Source organism: Gobius niger, assembly GCF_951799975.1.
Source record: "Gobius niger genome assembly, chromosome: 8".
In the NCBI taxonomy this organism is placed as follows: Eukaryota; Metazoa; Chordata; class Actinopteri; order Gobiiformes; family Gobiidae; genus Gobius; species Gobius niger.
Window position 1 is genome coordinate 26,729,741 of NC_136859.1, and position 15,343 is coordinate 26,745,083.

The 15,343-nt window shown below is 41.1% G+C and overlaps 2 protein-coding genes across 3 annotated transcripts; both read right to left on the reverse strand.

Annotated features, from left to right (window-relative positions):
* Positions 1 to 3,028: 3,028 nt before the first annotated feature.
* Positions 3,029 to 6,783, reverse strand: rab42b (RAB42, member RAS oncogene family). 2 transcript variants are annotated; one of them, XM_079561845.1, is made up of 3 exons: positions 6,225 to 6,783; positions 5,897 to 6,134; positions 3,029 to 3,584 (listed from the first exon to the last, which is right to left on the reverse strand). In XM_079561845.1, the coding sequence occupies exons 2-3, from the start codon at positions 6,112 to 6,114 to the stop codon at positions 3,137 to 3,139; spliced, it is 666 nt and encodes a 221-aa protein (XP_079417971.1). In that variant the 5' UTR covers positions 6,115 to 6,134; positions 6,225 to 6,783; the 3' UTR covers positions 3,029 to 3,136. The 2 variants fall into 2 exon arrangements, with proteins under 2 accessions (XP_079417971.1, XP_079417970.1); XM_079561844.1 differs by having other exon boundaries at positions 5,897 to 6,783.
* A 970-nt stretch (positions 6,784 to 7,753) lies between these two features.
* LOC306967025 (CTP synthase 1-like) lies at positions 7,754 to 15,185 on the reverse strand. The gene is made up of 18 exons (XM_079561911.1): positions 15,037 to 15,185; positions 13,874 to 14,045; positions 13,582 to 13,752; positions 13,406 to 13,506; positions 13,126 to 13,242; positions 12,937 to 13,020; positions 12,768 to 12,848; positions 12,493 to 12,644; positions 11,334 to 11,466; positions 11,149 to 11,237; positions 9,978 to 10,072; positions 9,291 to 9,353; positions 9,131 to 9,174; positions 8,935 to 9,031; positions 8,779 to 8,834; positions 8,612 to 8,708; positions 8,393 to 8,537; positions 7,754 to 7,995 (listed from the first exon to the last, which is right to left on the reverse strand). The coding sequence occupies exons 2-18, from the start codon at positions 14,037 to 14,039 to the stop codon at positions 7,848 to 7,850; spliced, it is 1,839 nt and encodes a 612-aa protein (XP_079418037.1). The 5' UTR covers positions 14,040 to 14,045; positions 15,037 to 15,185; the 3' UTR covers positions 7,754 to 7,847.
* Positions 15,186 to 15,343: the final 158 nt, after the last annotated feature.

The following is a 15,343-nucleotide window of genomic DNA, read 5'->3' on the forward strand; positions in this document are numbered from 1 at the left end:
GTTGAAGTTCATTGGCAGCACTTTTTCTCTGTGGTGGCCTGAGCTATTCTTTGTCTATGTTCATCCAATTCCACGCGGCCCAGAATTCCCTCATTCTTTATCCGCCGAGCCAGATCATCAAAGACCTCCTTCACATTGTCTCCTGTCAAAGCTGAAGTCTCCACATAGGGGCACTGCCAATCGTCTGCCAGAAGCTCCGCCTCCTCCCAGCGCACTCTTCTGTTAGAAGTGTCATCGCACTTTTGGCCAACCAGCACAAACATAACCCTGTCCGACGCATGAAGCGACTCACATATTTCGTTATACCATCCCTTTATATTATTGAATGAGGCTTGGCTGGTCAAGTCAAACACCAGCAGGCATCCGGCAACGTTGTGATAATAGTTGCGAGTCATTGATCTAACAAAACAAAAAAAAAGTTTATGATAAGGAGTAATTTAAACTTCTTATTCCAACAGAACCAAAATTGAGCTATATAAAAAAAAAGCCATGTTACCATTGAAGCTTAGATAAGATAAAGATAATCTCAACAATCTCTTATTCGCTAACCCTGCTCCAGCTGTATACTTGTGCGGTAGCGGCTAATGCATCAGTCTGCGCAACAGACACAGTGCGCAGCTGTGCATGAGACTGAGCACCAAACTAATCCAAGTTATGTGATGACTGTAGCTTTTATTAAAGGAGTTAAATATTATTGAACAAAAGCCGCGTGAAACGTGAGAGCCATTGATTGGACAAGTGCGCATGGCTCTGCGCTCGTTTGATGCGCGATCACAGTGAGGAGAGGGCTGACCATTAGCGTGAACCTGGCCCCCCATCATACTCAAATTTAAATGAAAAATATGTCAATCGTTTGTGCTACGTGTGTGCTGTTTTGAGCTGAAAAAATCTTCGTTTGTGCTGTTATCGTTTTCGAGATATCGATGATTGTTTTTTGCATGCAGTGTGTGTTGCCGTGCGCCTCTGACACGTGCGCGCGCTTCAGAGGAGGACCAGGCTGAACGCCTCAATGCTCTAAGGTTTGTAATAGTTTAAAAACTGAACCAGCACTAATGGAAATATTTACAGCACAAAACAGCACAGACGATTGACATATGTTTTATTTAAATTTGAGCATAATGATCGAGGGGCTAAATTCACAGTAGTGGGCTTGACCTCTCCAGGTGGACTGTGTGGTCAGTGGGTGCTCTCAGATATGAGCGGTTGTGACGTGGTTTCTGCTGATCAGAGATGTTAACGTTGGCAAGTTTAAGGAACCTCAACCAAATAGCCAGTAAAAACACCTAGACCATTTTATTTTGTATGGCATATTCTGAAGTGTATAGGGCCATATTCCTATAAAGAGTCAATAAAAGTTTAAAAAGCTATATTTGAAAATAGAAAATGTAATCATATTTTTATCCTTTTTTGAATGTACATAATTCAAATAGAAGACTGTATTTTCTGATGTACAAATCTGTTATTGTCTCTGACCACTCATGAAACTGACGCCATTAGAACGACAGTTCTAAAACAACAATTTTTTTTAGGGTTGAATCAATATAGTTGTTAATCATATGCACCACAAAAGAGTGGAAAAAATCATTAATCATAGAATCTACGTGAATATGTATTTTTATTATTTTAAGTACATTTATTATTGGGGTAGGTTATTTTTAATTCACACTTTAGAGCATGTATATTGTCGACCAAGACTTCCTGCGAGATGAAGTAAAAAGTATTTGGAGTTTTGGATTCGTATAGGCTTGTTTTTAACTTGTCCGTAGTGATCTTTAGCTAAAGCAATAGTTAATATTGAAGAAAAGTAGTTTTGATCAAAAACATTGAAATAATCTGGAAACACTTGCACTTAAAGGGAAAGTCAGCACAATTATTTAATAAGAGAACTTCCATGAATAGCACCCTTTAGTTCTAAAAATCTATGTAAAATACTTTCACTTTTGAACAGTTCGATACATTTACTTAAATTGATACTTCTTCCATCAGCAGTAACATTATATGATTAATGTTGTACTTCACGCTCACCTGTGCTTCTCCATTCCACATGTGTCCCATATGTTGAGCTTTACACGAACACTTGGGCCTAATTCCAGTGTGTGAGAAGAAAACTTTGCAGCAATGGTTGCCATTGTACATCGGTACAGATTTTCAGTGTATCGATACAGCAAAGTTGTCTTTCCCACATTACTGTCTCCCAGTATCACTACTTTGAAAGAGTACTCTTCCTGCAGTGTCGAATCCATCAAAGCCGCTCTGGAGAAATTAAAATAATTCTTACTAAGTATTACAAGTTTTATAAAAAGTCATCAAAGGAAAAAGTGACATTCACACACCAAACCCAAAGCCCTGGTTCCACTGAATGAGGAAACACTATGTGGGATACTGTTGAACACGTTTTTGCAAGTGGGCATGAGGGTGGGGACTTCCAGTTTGAATTTCACAACCTTTTTTCCTTCCCTTTATTAAATAAGCTGTGGTTTGTGGGAAAAAGACCATTCGTGTGTTTATATGACATTTGTATCCATAGTGATCTTACAGGCTTGTAGTTAGCATTACTGTGACAGTGACCCCCATATTTGTGAAACATGCTGATGAAGTCCAATTGAGATGTTAGATCAGGAATGTTGGGAAGAAGTTTGGACACAATTAACAGTTTAAACATTCGCTCCTTTTTTCTTTGTTGTAAACAGGGGGGAAAAATATACGGCCTTTAAATAATTGTTCTTTGTTTAGTTAGAAAGTTCTGTACAGATTCTGAACTGATGAATAATTTCAAAAATCTTGTGGAGTTGGCCAAATATTGTGAGTCTGAGGGCCGCATTTGTCTCTGCAGTTTGGGCACCACTGTTCTATCACTCAGTACAATGCACACAATACAACCAGTACATCTGCTGGCTGATATGCCTTTGTTATTAGTTCATTTTCTTTCCCTCACTTCGATCGGGGGTAACACATATAGTGACTATCCAAAGGCATGGCTCGGCTTAGGACCACATAAAAAAGAAAATAATACAGTAGCAAAACTAAGTCAGGGATGAAAGTAACTTGTTTAATAAAACAACAACAGAAAACTCATATTTTTAGAATTATTTTTTTGTATGCACTCTCCAAGATGCAAAACTAAACAACGCACAGTCTAAGCACAGCACTTCTTCTTCTCCTTGGTGGGACTGGACTGAGCCATACTGGCCCTTCGTTCCAGCAGAACCTGAGGAGCAGCACACTTGATCCCGTCCCAGCCCTCCTGCAGCTGCACCTCTCCACTCAGCAGGCCCTGGTAGACTCTCCGGGTCACCATCTCGAAGGCCTCTCTCACATTGAGCCCTGTTTTAGCCGACGCCTCCGTATAGGGCATGCCCAGCTGTCCGGCCAGCCTCTCCGCCTCCTCTTGGCTCACAGCCCTGTCCCCGTCAACGTCCATGTCACTCTTATGGCCCACGAGCACGAACACCACCTTCTGTGGCTGCACCCTCTCGCACACCTCAGTGTGCCACTCCCTGATGTGCTCGAATGAAGCCCGGTTGGTCAAGTCGAACACCAGCAGGCCTCCAACTGAGTTACGATAATAGGAGCGAGTCACCGACCTACAAAAGAGAAAATATGTTTAGTAGAATTCAAACCATGTAATAAGGAGTTTTGTTTATAATACTCAGTTGGACTCCAAGGGGTGTGTATTGCGATTGTAACCAAATTGAGCAACCGCTTCCCTCCTTGAAGCCTTTCATAGTACTTAAGCTCAGTGGTTGCCAAATACTTTGTTTCAAGGAGATTTGGTCATGTTGAAACACGCCGTCACTCATATTTGTTAACTAAAATAGAATTTGTTGTTAAACACTTTTGACTTTATAGCTATAAATATCACATAATTGTAATTGTTAAATCAGTTGGAATCAATTGTTCAGGTTCCACCATATGTCCCCATATAAAACATAAAATGATAACGATAATAATAATAATCTTCTGCAACGTCAAGATTCATTTCGTTGCATTCCTTTTTCACCAAGATCTTGTATTGGATAAGATCGGGACTCTGTGGTGGCTAATCCTTCTGTGAAAATGATGTCCCATGCTCCCTGAACCATTCTTTTAGAATGTGAGCCTGACCAATCCTGGCATTGCTATCATGGAATGCCTTTGCCATCAGGGAAGAAGAACTCCATTGATGGAATAGCCTGGTCATTCAGGATGTTCAGTTCAGCTGATCTCATTCCTTGGGCTCATAGTGTTGCTGAACCTAGACCTGACCAACTGCAGACCCCAGATCAGAACAGTTAGTTACATCCAGGTGGTGACTTGTTTTTTGGTCAGGCTGGCATTTAAGCACCATTTATAAGCACCTCCTGGGTTTGTCCCCGTTTCAGAGCGTGGTGTCCTGCACTGGTCAACCCCACCTCCTCCTTCCTCTTCCTCCTGAACAGCTCCCTCCACACGACAACAGTCTTTCACCATCTTCTGGGAAGGTTAGCAGTTAATCTGATTTATTCTCCAGTGAACGTCCATTAGCCAGAACAATAGAAGGCATGTGTGGCTTAGCTGTGAGTCTTGTCCGGATACCTCCTTGTTTGTCCTTTCCTTGTTTCCTCTCCTTTTGTGACGTCTCCACTGTGCTGCAGGTGTAGGGGGCTCTTGGTGCCTCTTCAGTGTCTCAAATTGGTTTAGCTAATAAGCTAGCTTTTTGAAAAGCGGATTTCTTCAGGACCATTATGGACTCTCTGCAGTAAAAAAAAAATGCAAAGAACCCCACAAAAACAAGACATACAAAAGTATCCAGTAAAACAATGTGGAACACAGAAACCACAAATGCACACAGAACTATTTATTTATTAGTTTGTAGTATGTATATGTGATGTGACCAATATTGGACGTTATTTTATAATTAATTTAAACTTGATAATACAACAAAGTTGTTGTTTTTTTGTACCTTTACTGCATTTAACCAGGAAAGAAAAAGTCCCCTTTTTCAGGGGAGTCCTGGCCCCAGAGGGTAATCTATTGCACATGTTTTAGTCATAGGGAAAACTGAAGCGTCCTGAGGAAACCTACGCAGACACGATAAGAATATGCAAACTCCGCACAGAAATGTCGGTCTAGTAACAAACCTGTGAGGCAAGAGTGCTCACCACTGCGCCAACATCGGAGTTCACTGTTCATTGTTTGAAAATACTGCACGACAACACTGTCAATCAGCTCCCACTGAGTCAGCATGGAGTTTACCATGGCATAAACTATCACATTACTTTCATTTGGATGACCTGAAAACTTTTGAATTCTACTTCAATATTATTTTGTTATATGTAAACACAATGCACTTAAGGACAGGCTTCTGCCCACCTCTCTGCAGTTTGACCGACATCATTCCACAAAATAAATGGAAAAACAAGCAGCACCTGTTTATACTGGACTCAATATTTGCATGGCTCTTCTGCTGTTGTCATTGATCTGCTGTGTTTAGTACAATAGCTATGCTGTCATTTAATTTGTCAGTATCTGCAGATAAGTCATAATCTGAGTCTGAGCCTTTTGTATAAATACTTGCTTTATTGTAAATACTACACAAATTTGATACATTAAGGGTGAAGAAACTAAGTATATAATTCTAACTTGGAAAAACTCCCTAGAGTCACACATTACTTTACAGTATGTTTCCAGATCATTAAATAATGAGGCATGTGTCCTGCTCCATGTAATTACCATATACAGTACCATCCTTTTTCCATCCGATGGCATCACTGCACTGCAAAGTAAATTGCTACCCAACATGTTTTATGGCCAGCCCGTCACATGTCTTGTATAAATGTTTTGTTGTCTTGTCTGGAAACAATTCCAGCAATAGTTAGAAGTACAGTGCACGGGTCGTGTTTGGGAAACTCTTACAAAGTGCTCTCAGTGCGCTCACCTGAACCTCTCCTGTCCAGCAGTGTCCCAGAACTGCAGCTTGACTCGGACGCCGGGCTCCACTTCCAGGAAGTGCACGTAAAAGTCTACGCCCACCGTCTGGTTGATGGTCTCCAGGAACAAATCTTCAGTGTATCGCTTCAATAAAGAGGACTTGCCCACTGTGGAGTCCCCCAGCATTATGATCCGGAACTGGTACTGCCACAGGGTCAGATCCATCAGCACTGCTTCTTAAGTCCCTGAGAAAAAGACCGAATGGAAAATCAAATCTATTCATAATAATTTGAGTCGGCAATTTTGAAAAGTGCTTAAGGAAAAAATCAACATACCAACTTCCAAACAGCTGACAAGTCCAGTGTTGAGAAACTACAAAGCAGCCTCCTCCTTTATCAATCTTGCAATCTGTTGAAAGCCGTTTGTCATCCAAAACAAACATTGCAAGGTCGACATACTTAAATACTCGTCAGTTTCCCAATCCTCCTAAATAATTTTATCAACTAAAAATCAATAAAAGGGTAAATACGGTCATCTTTCAGTATTGTTCAGAACTGCTGATCTGAAATACTACTGAAAGCATGTTGCTGCGCAGGGGTGTGGACTTCCAAACTTTGCATGCCATTACATGACGAAAGGAGGAGCAAGATCACAGGAATACAAAAGACTGTATGAAAATAGGAGGAGGAGAAACAGAGTTTGAGGAAGTGATGGCACTGTCCAATAATGGAGCAATGCAAACAGTTGGGGCTTCCTGGTCAAATATGAACACAAATAGCACTGTTTTTTCTATAGAGCAAACACTGTACATGCATCCAGACGAGGAAGTTGATAACAATACAACTACAGCCCTTGGGAAGCACGAACAAGGCCAGGATATGGAAATATATTCAAAGATCATGACATAGAGTAATGACAATGTAGCGTCTGTAAAGTTAAGGAGTAACCAGTGCCTATTTTTAGCTTGGATTAGGAGGACAAAGCAAATGCCATTGCGATGATGAATCAAGTAGTAACGTGAAGGTCAAAATGTAAGTGAATTTAAGTATATGTGAAATACTAGGCCAAAGAACCAAAATATGACCGGAGCATGTGCTTGGGAACTACAAGGATTGTGATATAGGACCAACGCCAAGAGCAGTATATACTTTAAACAATAATTCCACAAAGTTTAGCGTCTCTTTTTGTGATGGTCAGACCAAATCTCCAGCAACACTTTGACTGAAAGAGTGAAAGACCAAGGTTGTTTCCAAAAGTTACTTCAGATTAAAGATGAAGCTCAAGAGAAAAGCATTAAAATAAAAATAATTTAATATACTTTTTTGCATGCAGCCCAAGAAAATACATTGTAAATATAGGCTATTACATACAATAATATACCAAAATAATGTCAGCTCATTTACATTATCTGGTAATATAACCTGACACCTCCGCATCAAACACCTCATTATGACTACTGATTTATTACTGTTCTTTGGAGTTAAAGAGCAAGACCTTTTTCAGCTTACACCAGTGTGCTGCTTTGTGGCTTCTTTAATATGTTCCTTGCCAGATATGTTAGTCTTATGTAAACAAAATGTGTTGATAAAAGCAGGAAATGGCTTGAACGCAAAGGTCACGCACTGTGGGCTCAGACAGAAGACATCAATATACAGAGATATACCACAGGTCAAACAAATGAAGGCCATTACAAAACGTTTCCAAGAGAAAAATAAACAGTGTGTGAAACTCATGCTTTATCACTATTGCTTAAATACATTCCTCACACAGCATTCAGTTCCTACCTAACTTAAAAACAATCTTTTGTGATTGTTATTTTGACCATAAATACTTTGCTTGTTGCAATAGCAAAAGCTTGAATAACAAAATAGTAGCACCTTTTACCAAAACCTGCATTTCACTGATTAAAACAATAAGTTAAGGAGTGGTACATTCTGACTATCAGAATGTAAAAAATATTACTTTGCATGACTCGTTCCCGACATGTTCTCGTCAGGCCCTTGCAGCTTCACATGTTTGGGTTCATCTAACGATAATAAGGGAAACTTGAGTTGGCAGAGGTCTTCGTCAGGAGAGCTGCTGCCGCTGCGGTCGCTGTAAGTGTCTCTGTAACACCAGACAGTTGAAACATGTTATTATTGTCAAGCATTGTTTTTGTGCCATTATAGGAGCAGCTTTGACACCATATTTGTAGATTTATTACTGCAAGATCTCACTTAAATCTAGCCATCTGTTCGATTTATCAAACACATACTAGTTATGGGTTTAAATAGCTACAGGATATTGAAACTACACAGCGGGATTATAAACACTAATCACAGATAATACAGAAGATTTGAATACATTCACTTTAATCATTTCTCAAAACAAACAAATAGATTACTGTAAAACTTATAACTCGCTTTACACATTGTTAAAGTCTAAACTAACTTAAAATGAAGTACGTGTCAGATTATGTCAGCCTGCTGTCAGTTCTGGTTGTGATTGACATTTCCGTCAGTACCTTGGAGAGAGACGGCAGCCCTTGGTCAGGTAGCCGGGTAGTTTCCCTGCAGCTGCCAGAAGGAGACCAAAATACGGAGGGGAGGGTTTGATGGGTCTGGACGTGAACTCTGGATGGTACTGCACACCCACAAAGTAACAGTGTCCTAAGAAGATACAGATGTTATAGCACACTCTAAAGAAAACATTCAAAGCATGTCTCATAATCACTCGAGCTCACCGTCCAACTCAATGACCTCCATCCTCTCTCCGTTCACATCCTGGCCGACAAACTTGAAGCCCTTCTTCTCAAAGTGGTGCTTCAGCTCACGGTTTACCTAAACACATTCAGAAATAAAACCCTGCTCTTTACGATCACATTCCTTAAATATAGATCAGCAACTGCACCTCAAATCTGTGTCTGTGTCTTTCATCCACAAACTCCACATTCCCGTATAGTTTCCCTGCAACAAAGAAACGTCTGCAATCAGAACTTGGGAAGTTCAAAGCTCTGGCAAGTTGTGATTCATCAGAGGCACACCAGAGGCACACGCACACACTTACTCAGAACGCTGTTGGCAGAGGTGAAGATGGTGCGCCTCTTCCCTAACCTCATAGTGCCGCCCATGTGCCCGGAGTTGTGCTCGGGCATGTCAATCACCTGTCAACATCAAACGGCTCAGCGTTAATGCTATTCTGCCGGAGACCGCTGCTGCTGCTATCGCGGTGATACGGCCTGCGTACAAAGAAGATAACCTACCACTGGGTGTTTGGTTTCGGGATTAAATTCTGTCGAGTTGGCATCTGAAAGAGATAATAAACAAAATGTATCAAGTCCAGACGCCTTTCATCATTTAACTTAACGCTGAGGAAGCTAAACCTCTTCACGGTGTGGTCCGGTGACTTGGGTAATCACTCACCTTCCCATCCCAAGACGTTGCGGGCGAACTCGCACACGGCCAGCTGCATGCCCAGACAAACCCCTGAGCAAAACAAGAGCAGCGGGGTACGTGCATAATGAGAGCAATTGTGAAGTTCCATAAATAAAGTAAGACGGAACAGCACCCCCCCGCTAGGCAGCGAGCTTTTCTCGCCAGCACTATGCAAATGCTTACATAGTAATCCATATCTTTGAAGCGTTTTCAGTTATTCTTCATATTGCGACTTTGAACACGGGTAAGTGGTGCAATTAGGCTTTTGTCAGATGAAAGGAAGCAGTGAATATAGACCTCTACAGATTGATCTGAAGCAAAACACATAAAGAAAGGGAAAAAAATACAACCCTAGCACATCTACCTCGAGTAGCCATTTGGAACACACTTTATAAGCAAAGCGGCGCGAAAGCCCTGATAATAATAGCGGGCAGAGAGGGCTGAATTATACGGATAATTGCCGAGGAAAATTCTTAGATATCCATTCTTCTAACCAAACAAAATTGCAATTCAAATGTCAGCATGAGCAAGATGTAAAAGCTTCAGTTACTGCAATATTGTTTAGCTACAACAAAATATCCAGTCTCAAAGGTATTGTGTGCAAACTCTGTAGATAAACCTTTGCAAATATGTTCAGAGGGCATGCGATTAAGTTTAATAGTTACTACTCCATACCTAAAAATGGCTTGTTCTGCTTTCTTGCCCAGTTGGTGGCCAGCATCTTGCCTTCTGTCCCTCTGACTCCAAAACCCCCAGGCACCAACACGCCGCTGCAAGAAAGAATACCATCAGCATGTCACACAGAAATAACTCCTTCAACTAGTTTTGTTTCGTTCCTACAGAAACATCAATATTCTTACAAGTGAAGAAAAAAAAAAATCAATATTACTTTTTGTTGTTTCTAACAGACTTGTGGAAACAACGTGACATTGAGTGGAAAAATGGAATAGTGTTGTAAAGTTTGAACAACGTGCCGTGTATATGAGTGGGGATTTCAGAAAGCAGCGTGGATGTCAAACTTCGCATCTGACTGGACACCTGCCACTGCCGTTTCCCCCATTTGTTATATTAAATCCAACTCAAGGACTCCCGCCTCCCTTTCCTGAGCTGTCGGGCTCGCTTGGCTTGGGTATTGCATCTTATTTTTCTGTTACCTTCATTTTCATGTCAAGCGCTTTTCTTTTCACTTCAGTTACGGAGCGTCTTGCTGCTGACACATCGCTTGCCAAATCAAAACACTTTTCTGCAGTCGCTGGCTTTTGATTTTCTGGTAAGCCACAACTGACGCTCTGGAAATCGCTTTTTACTTTAAGGTTATTGATTTCGCTAGGACTCAGGAGAGAAGGTTTTGATGGCAGCTTTGTTTTTTGTTTTGTTTTTTTATTTCTTAAAGCGATGATAAATAACAAACAAGTCAAAAGCATATACGGTTTGAGATGTTCAAAGTGAAGTCGCTCAAGCACTACGCTCTCTAGACATTTTCTATTAGAAGATCATTGATTGAAATGGAAAAAAAACAAAACAATAACCTAGCAAAGTTCAGAGTGACATTTTTTTCGTGACAAATGATCTAAGCCTGTTCATAAACATGTTAAAAATCACAGCAGACCGTCCTCCCTGAGCAGACTATCTGACACTAACCAATCCATGGCGGGTATGTACTGCCCCCATGTGGAATAATAGAAAACAGTATGTTATTTTCTCTTTCTCTCGTCCGAACAAAATGGGTTAATTTCTCCAAGATGATATTCCTTCTCTATCCCTCCATTCATTTAAGAGAAGCCGTTTGCTTGTCTACAAATACCCTTGCATACATGTTATTCAAACAGTATTAAAGCGCACTCACTGGGCGCTACAGAGTCGCTGCCATGCTTCATGATATTTCACTGGATCCTCCTCCTGAGTAGCAGGCTCTAGGTCTGCAGAGTCTATGTACTGCATCAAAGTGACAAATAAGACACAATAAATACATTTTATATGTAAAACACATGAAATCTGAAGAGGCAATAATCCAGCATGTAACCTGCTTACCTTAACCTCAAGTTTATGGTTAATGGCCAGTGCTGAGTGTTCTAAGGCCTTGATGACCGAGGTGTAGGAGTCGGCCAACTTTGTGTACTTTCCCACCAGCGCTATGCAAACACGCTCAAGGAGGCGGTCCGACCTGAGAATGAGGAACACGCCAGATAGCATCAACTTCACAGCAGGTTAACAAACATCCCATCGTGTTTTGTGATGCATTTTCCAGAGGGGGCTTGATAGACTATAATATTTCTGGTGAATGGCCCGTGAAACATACACAATACCATCAAACAAGTTTAATACGTTATAACATCCTTGAAGACTTCTCTGTGAGCAAATTTGGAAAAGTTGCCAAAAAAGGGACCCCAATAAAAAAAACATCTACAGAAGATAAACTACATCTATACCAAAAGACTATTTGTCTTTGGCCGATCCCGTCACATCTCTGAAGCTAAGCAGAGAACATTGGGTGAATGTAGTGTGTGAGTAGTGGGGTGGTCGGAGGGGCCAATGGCGCAGATTGCCGCCTCACTTCCATCAGTCTACCCCAGGGAAGCAGTGGCTACAATAATAGCTTACCATCACCGAGTATAGAGTGAATGAATAATGCAATGTAAAGCGTCTATGAGTGTCCGCTATATAAAACCAATGCATTATCATTATTTGTCAATTTATTGCTAGACCAAAGCCTAATATCTTTGAGGCCTAGATTTTATTTTATTTTATTTAACCTTCATTTAACCAGGTAAAAAACTCATTGAGATTAATAATCTCTTTTGCAAGAGTGACCTGGCTGCAAGGCAGCAACACATCATAAAACAGTTACATCAAATATAATACATAATATAAAATACATCTTAGGTAAAACAACAGCAACCATCACGGCTTTGTACAAGCCAACATTTTCTTTCACATTCTACTATGGGGAATTCGAAGTCACAATATGCCAGAGCAAAGAAGGACATTCAAGTTTGTCCACATTGTTCCAGCTCATGTGCCTGACGAGAAAGCGCTTTAGGTTCCATAAAATGCATTGTGTGAATGGAACTAATTAAATGAGAGCTGCGCCAGAACCATATTAGCATTCTCATTTTCAGCAGCAGTGCCAAGTATGCTTATAACATCATTCATTCGCAGGTTTAATTACAAAACACAAACAAGCCGTTACCTGTCAGCCATCTCCTTCCATTTTGAGAGCATTTTTTGGGGCCTCATTTCGACAGGCAGGTTGAGCCGCTCGCAAAAGTAACTCACGACGCCCTGTTCCTCCAGCAGCAGAGGCACGCGGTACACAGAGGACACATCCTGAACACAGATGACCTGCAGGACAGATGGACATTTGCCACAACAATTAGAATATGCTTCGTTTCAACTTGGCTTGAAACATGGTACAATTTGTGAAACCAGGCCCCTTTTTGCAGTCAAGACATATCTGCGCTTTACCTGTGTAGGCTCCACGTGACAAAACATAGAAATCTTTTCTTTGACAGCCGTCTCTAAAGGTGTGGTACATCTGCACATAATCTGCAATTGAAAATGGATAATGGGAATGAGTGTGTAAAGCTAATTAAGTGTTATAGCATTGAATTACATAACCTGTAACACGGCGTACCAAATCAGGAGACAGGCCTAGCCCTCGAAGCTCTCGAACACTGTTTTGGGTTGGCTTGGTTTTCTGCTCTCCAGTGGTGTTAGGCTGGAGGAATGTTAAAATTAGACACAGAATGTGATTTTAGCATACTGACCAACACATAATGCAGTTAGCGGATCTGCAAGATAAAAAAAAAAAAAAAAGTTATACCTGTGGTACCAAACTGACGTGGATATTGCAGAAGTTCTCCCTCTTGACCTTGAATTGAAACTGCCTGAAAGCTTCTATAAATGGCATGCTCTCAATGTCACCCACTGTGCCTCCCAGCTGTTGATACAAAACACAGGCTTAGACCAAGCAACTGCATGTTCCGCATTGTCGAATCTTCAAAAATCCTCACTTAAACGAGCGAGGCCATCAAAGAATAAAATAAGTGTAGTATAATAGCACAATACTGCATACATAAAGCATAGCCATCATAGACACACACCTCTATGACGCAAACTTGAGGCTCCACGCCATCATCGTCCACAGACACCTTAGCCTGTTTCACCACCCACTCTTGGATGGCATCTGTAATGTGTGGCACCACTGAAAATGAACGCAAGAGTTATTATTGACGTTGAGGAAATGAAACAACTATGAGCTAAAAAGGCAGGTTCTCACCTTGTACCGTCTTCCCCAGGTAGTCTCCCCTTCTTTCTTTATTTATTACAGACAGGTAGATTTTACCCGTTGTAAGATTGTTGTCTTTGGTGAGACGGATATCCAGGAAACGCTCATAGTTTCCCAAATCTAAATCTACTTCCCCGCCGTCGTCGAGTACAAAAACTTCACCTGCAAACGCAAACACGATTGGGTTGGCGTATGTTTAATAAAAGAGCATTACCTGAGCAGAAACCACAAGTATTCCTGAAAGTATGAAAGTTAAAGTACAGGTTAGGTTTCATGAACTCACCGTGTTCATAGGGTGAGAAGGTGCCGGCGTCGATGTTTATATACGGGTCGATCTTTATGGACGTAACATGGAGGCCACATGATTTGAGGAGGGTCCCCACACTACTTGCAATGATGCCTTTGCCGATACCAGATATGACGCCCCCAGTAACCAATATGTACTTCATGGTGACCTGGAAAATGCACATAGTGACATAACGTTATACTCAATATGCTGTTAAATATAATACTAAAAAAGACTGTTAAGTACGAATCTGCCTAAAGCCCCAAATCACCTTTTTGTATAAATGGGTGTTTAACCTCTTAGTGCATTTACCCCAGTTCAGCTTCACCCAGGCCAGTGTAACGCCTCATTTGAAAGCTAAGACCTACAAAACTTATTTGGTTCTTTTTCCTCGCGTTGTCGTCACTTTTTGGACATTTATTCCATCGCATTTTTTTTGCTGGGTTTTCATCAAATTTTTGCAACATTTTTATCGCTTTTTGGTATAATTTCGTTGCTAACAGTGCTGCGTTCATGTGCATATGTTGACATTGAAGTGCATATTGGTAATGAAAACTGCCCAAGGGCAAGGCGGGGAGTGGCATGCAAATAATATATTGCAGTAACACAATAATTATATACAAATAATAGTTTTAGTGTGTTTAAGGATCATGCATGTTATGGAGTGTTTCTAGGACGCAGAGTTTGAACATTCACTCAAGGGACTCAAACCATGTGCAATTTTAGAAGGGGGTGGTTGAGACTGAACAGGCAAGGTAAGGCGATACATTGTTCTATACCTAACATGAAATAAGAAGAAATGAAGTAATACAGTTTTGACAGAACAACATGCTGCTCATCTCTTTCTTTACGCATCATAAAGCCCTTCCAGATACGCACACAGCGAGCACATTGGCGGGAAACATACGGAAGTCCATTACAAACTAGAGTAACATCAAAACAGCAGCCTACGTAGCCCACAGCAGCCATGTTTGCACCATATAAGTGCTAAAAAACCGTGCATACGCAAAACAATTGCTGTTTAAGGTTACATTTTCTAAGAAGTTGGAAACTGTGAACGGGAAACACTGGATGACACGCCAAATAAAACATGAATAACGACGCATGAATTATTGACAGCTTGATTCTCACATAATCCAACCATCACAACAAGGACTTACTCTGACAGGAACCCGCCGGGCTCCTCCAAACCGTGCAGTGTGTTTTCAAAAGAGCTTTTTGTCATGTGGAGTCGACATACTATCCCTTGTTCTTGTTATTGCAGAAGCACGTGTGAGACAAGCTGACTGCTGTATTTCGCCAGCGCACAGTTGCGTCTTTCCGTTTGAAGTAAATTTGCTCCCTCGTCTTTGTCTGACAGGCGCTAACCATGCGCACGAGCCGACCCGCCCCCGTCGGATCAACCAATAAGGTGGAAGAAGTTGTGAGCGAGCTCGTCCTACAAGACAAAAAAGTGGGTTGAAATAC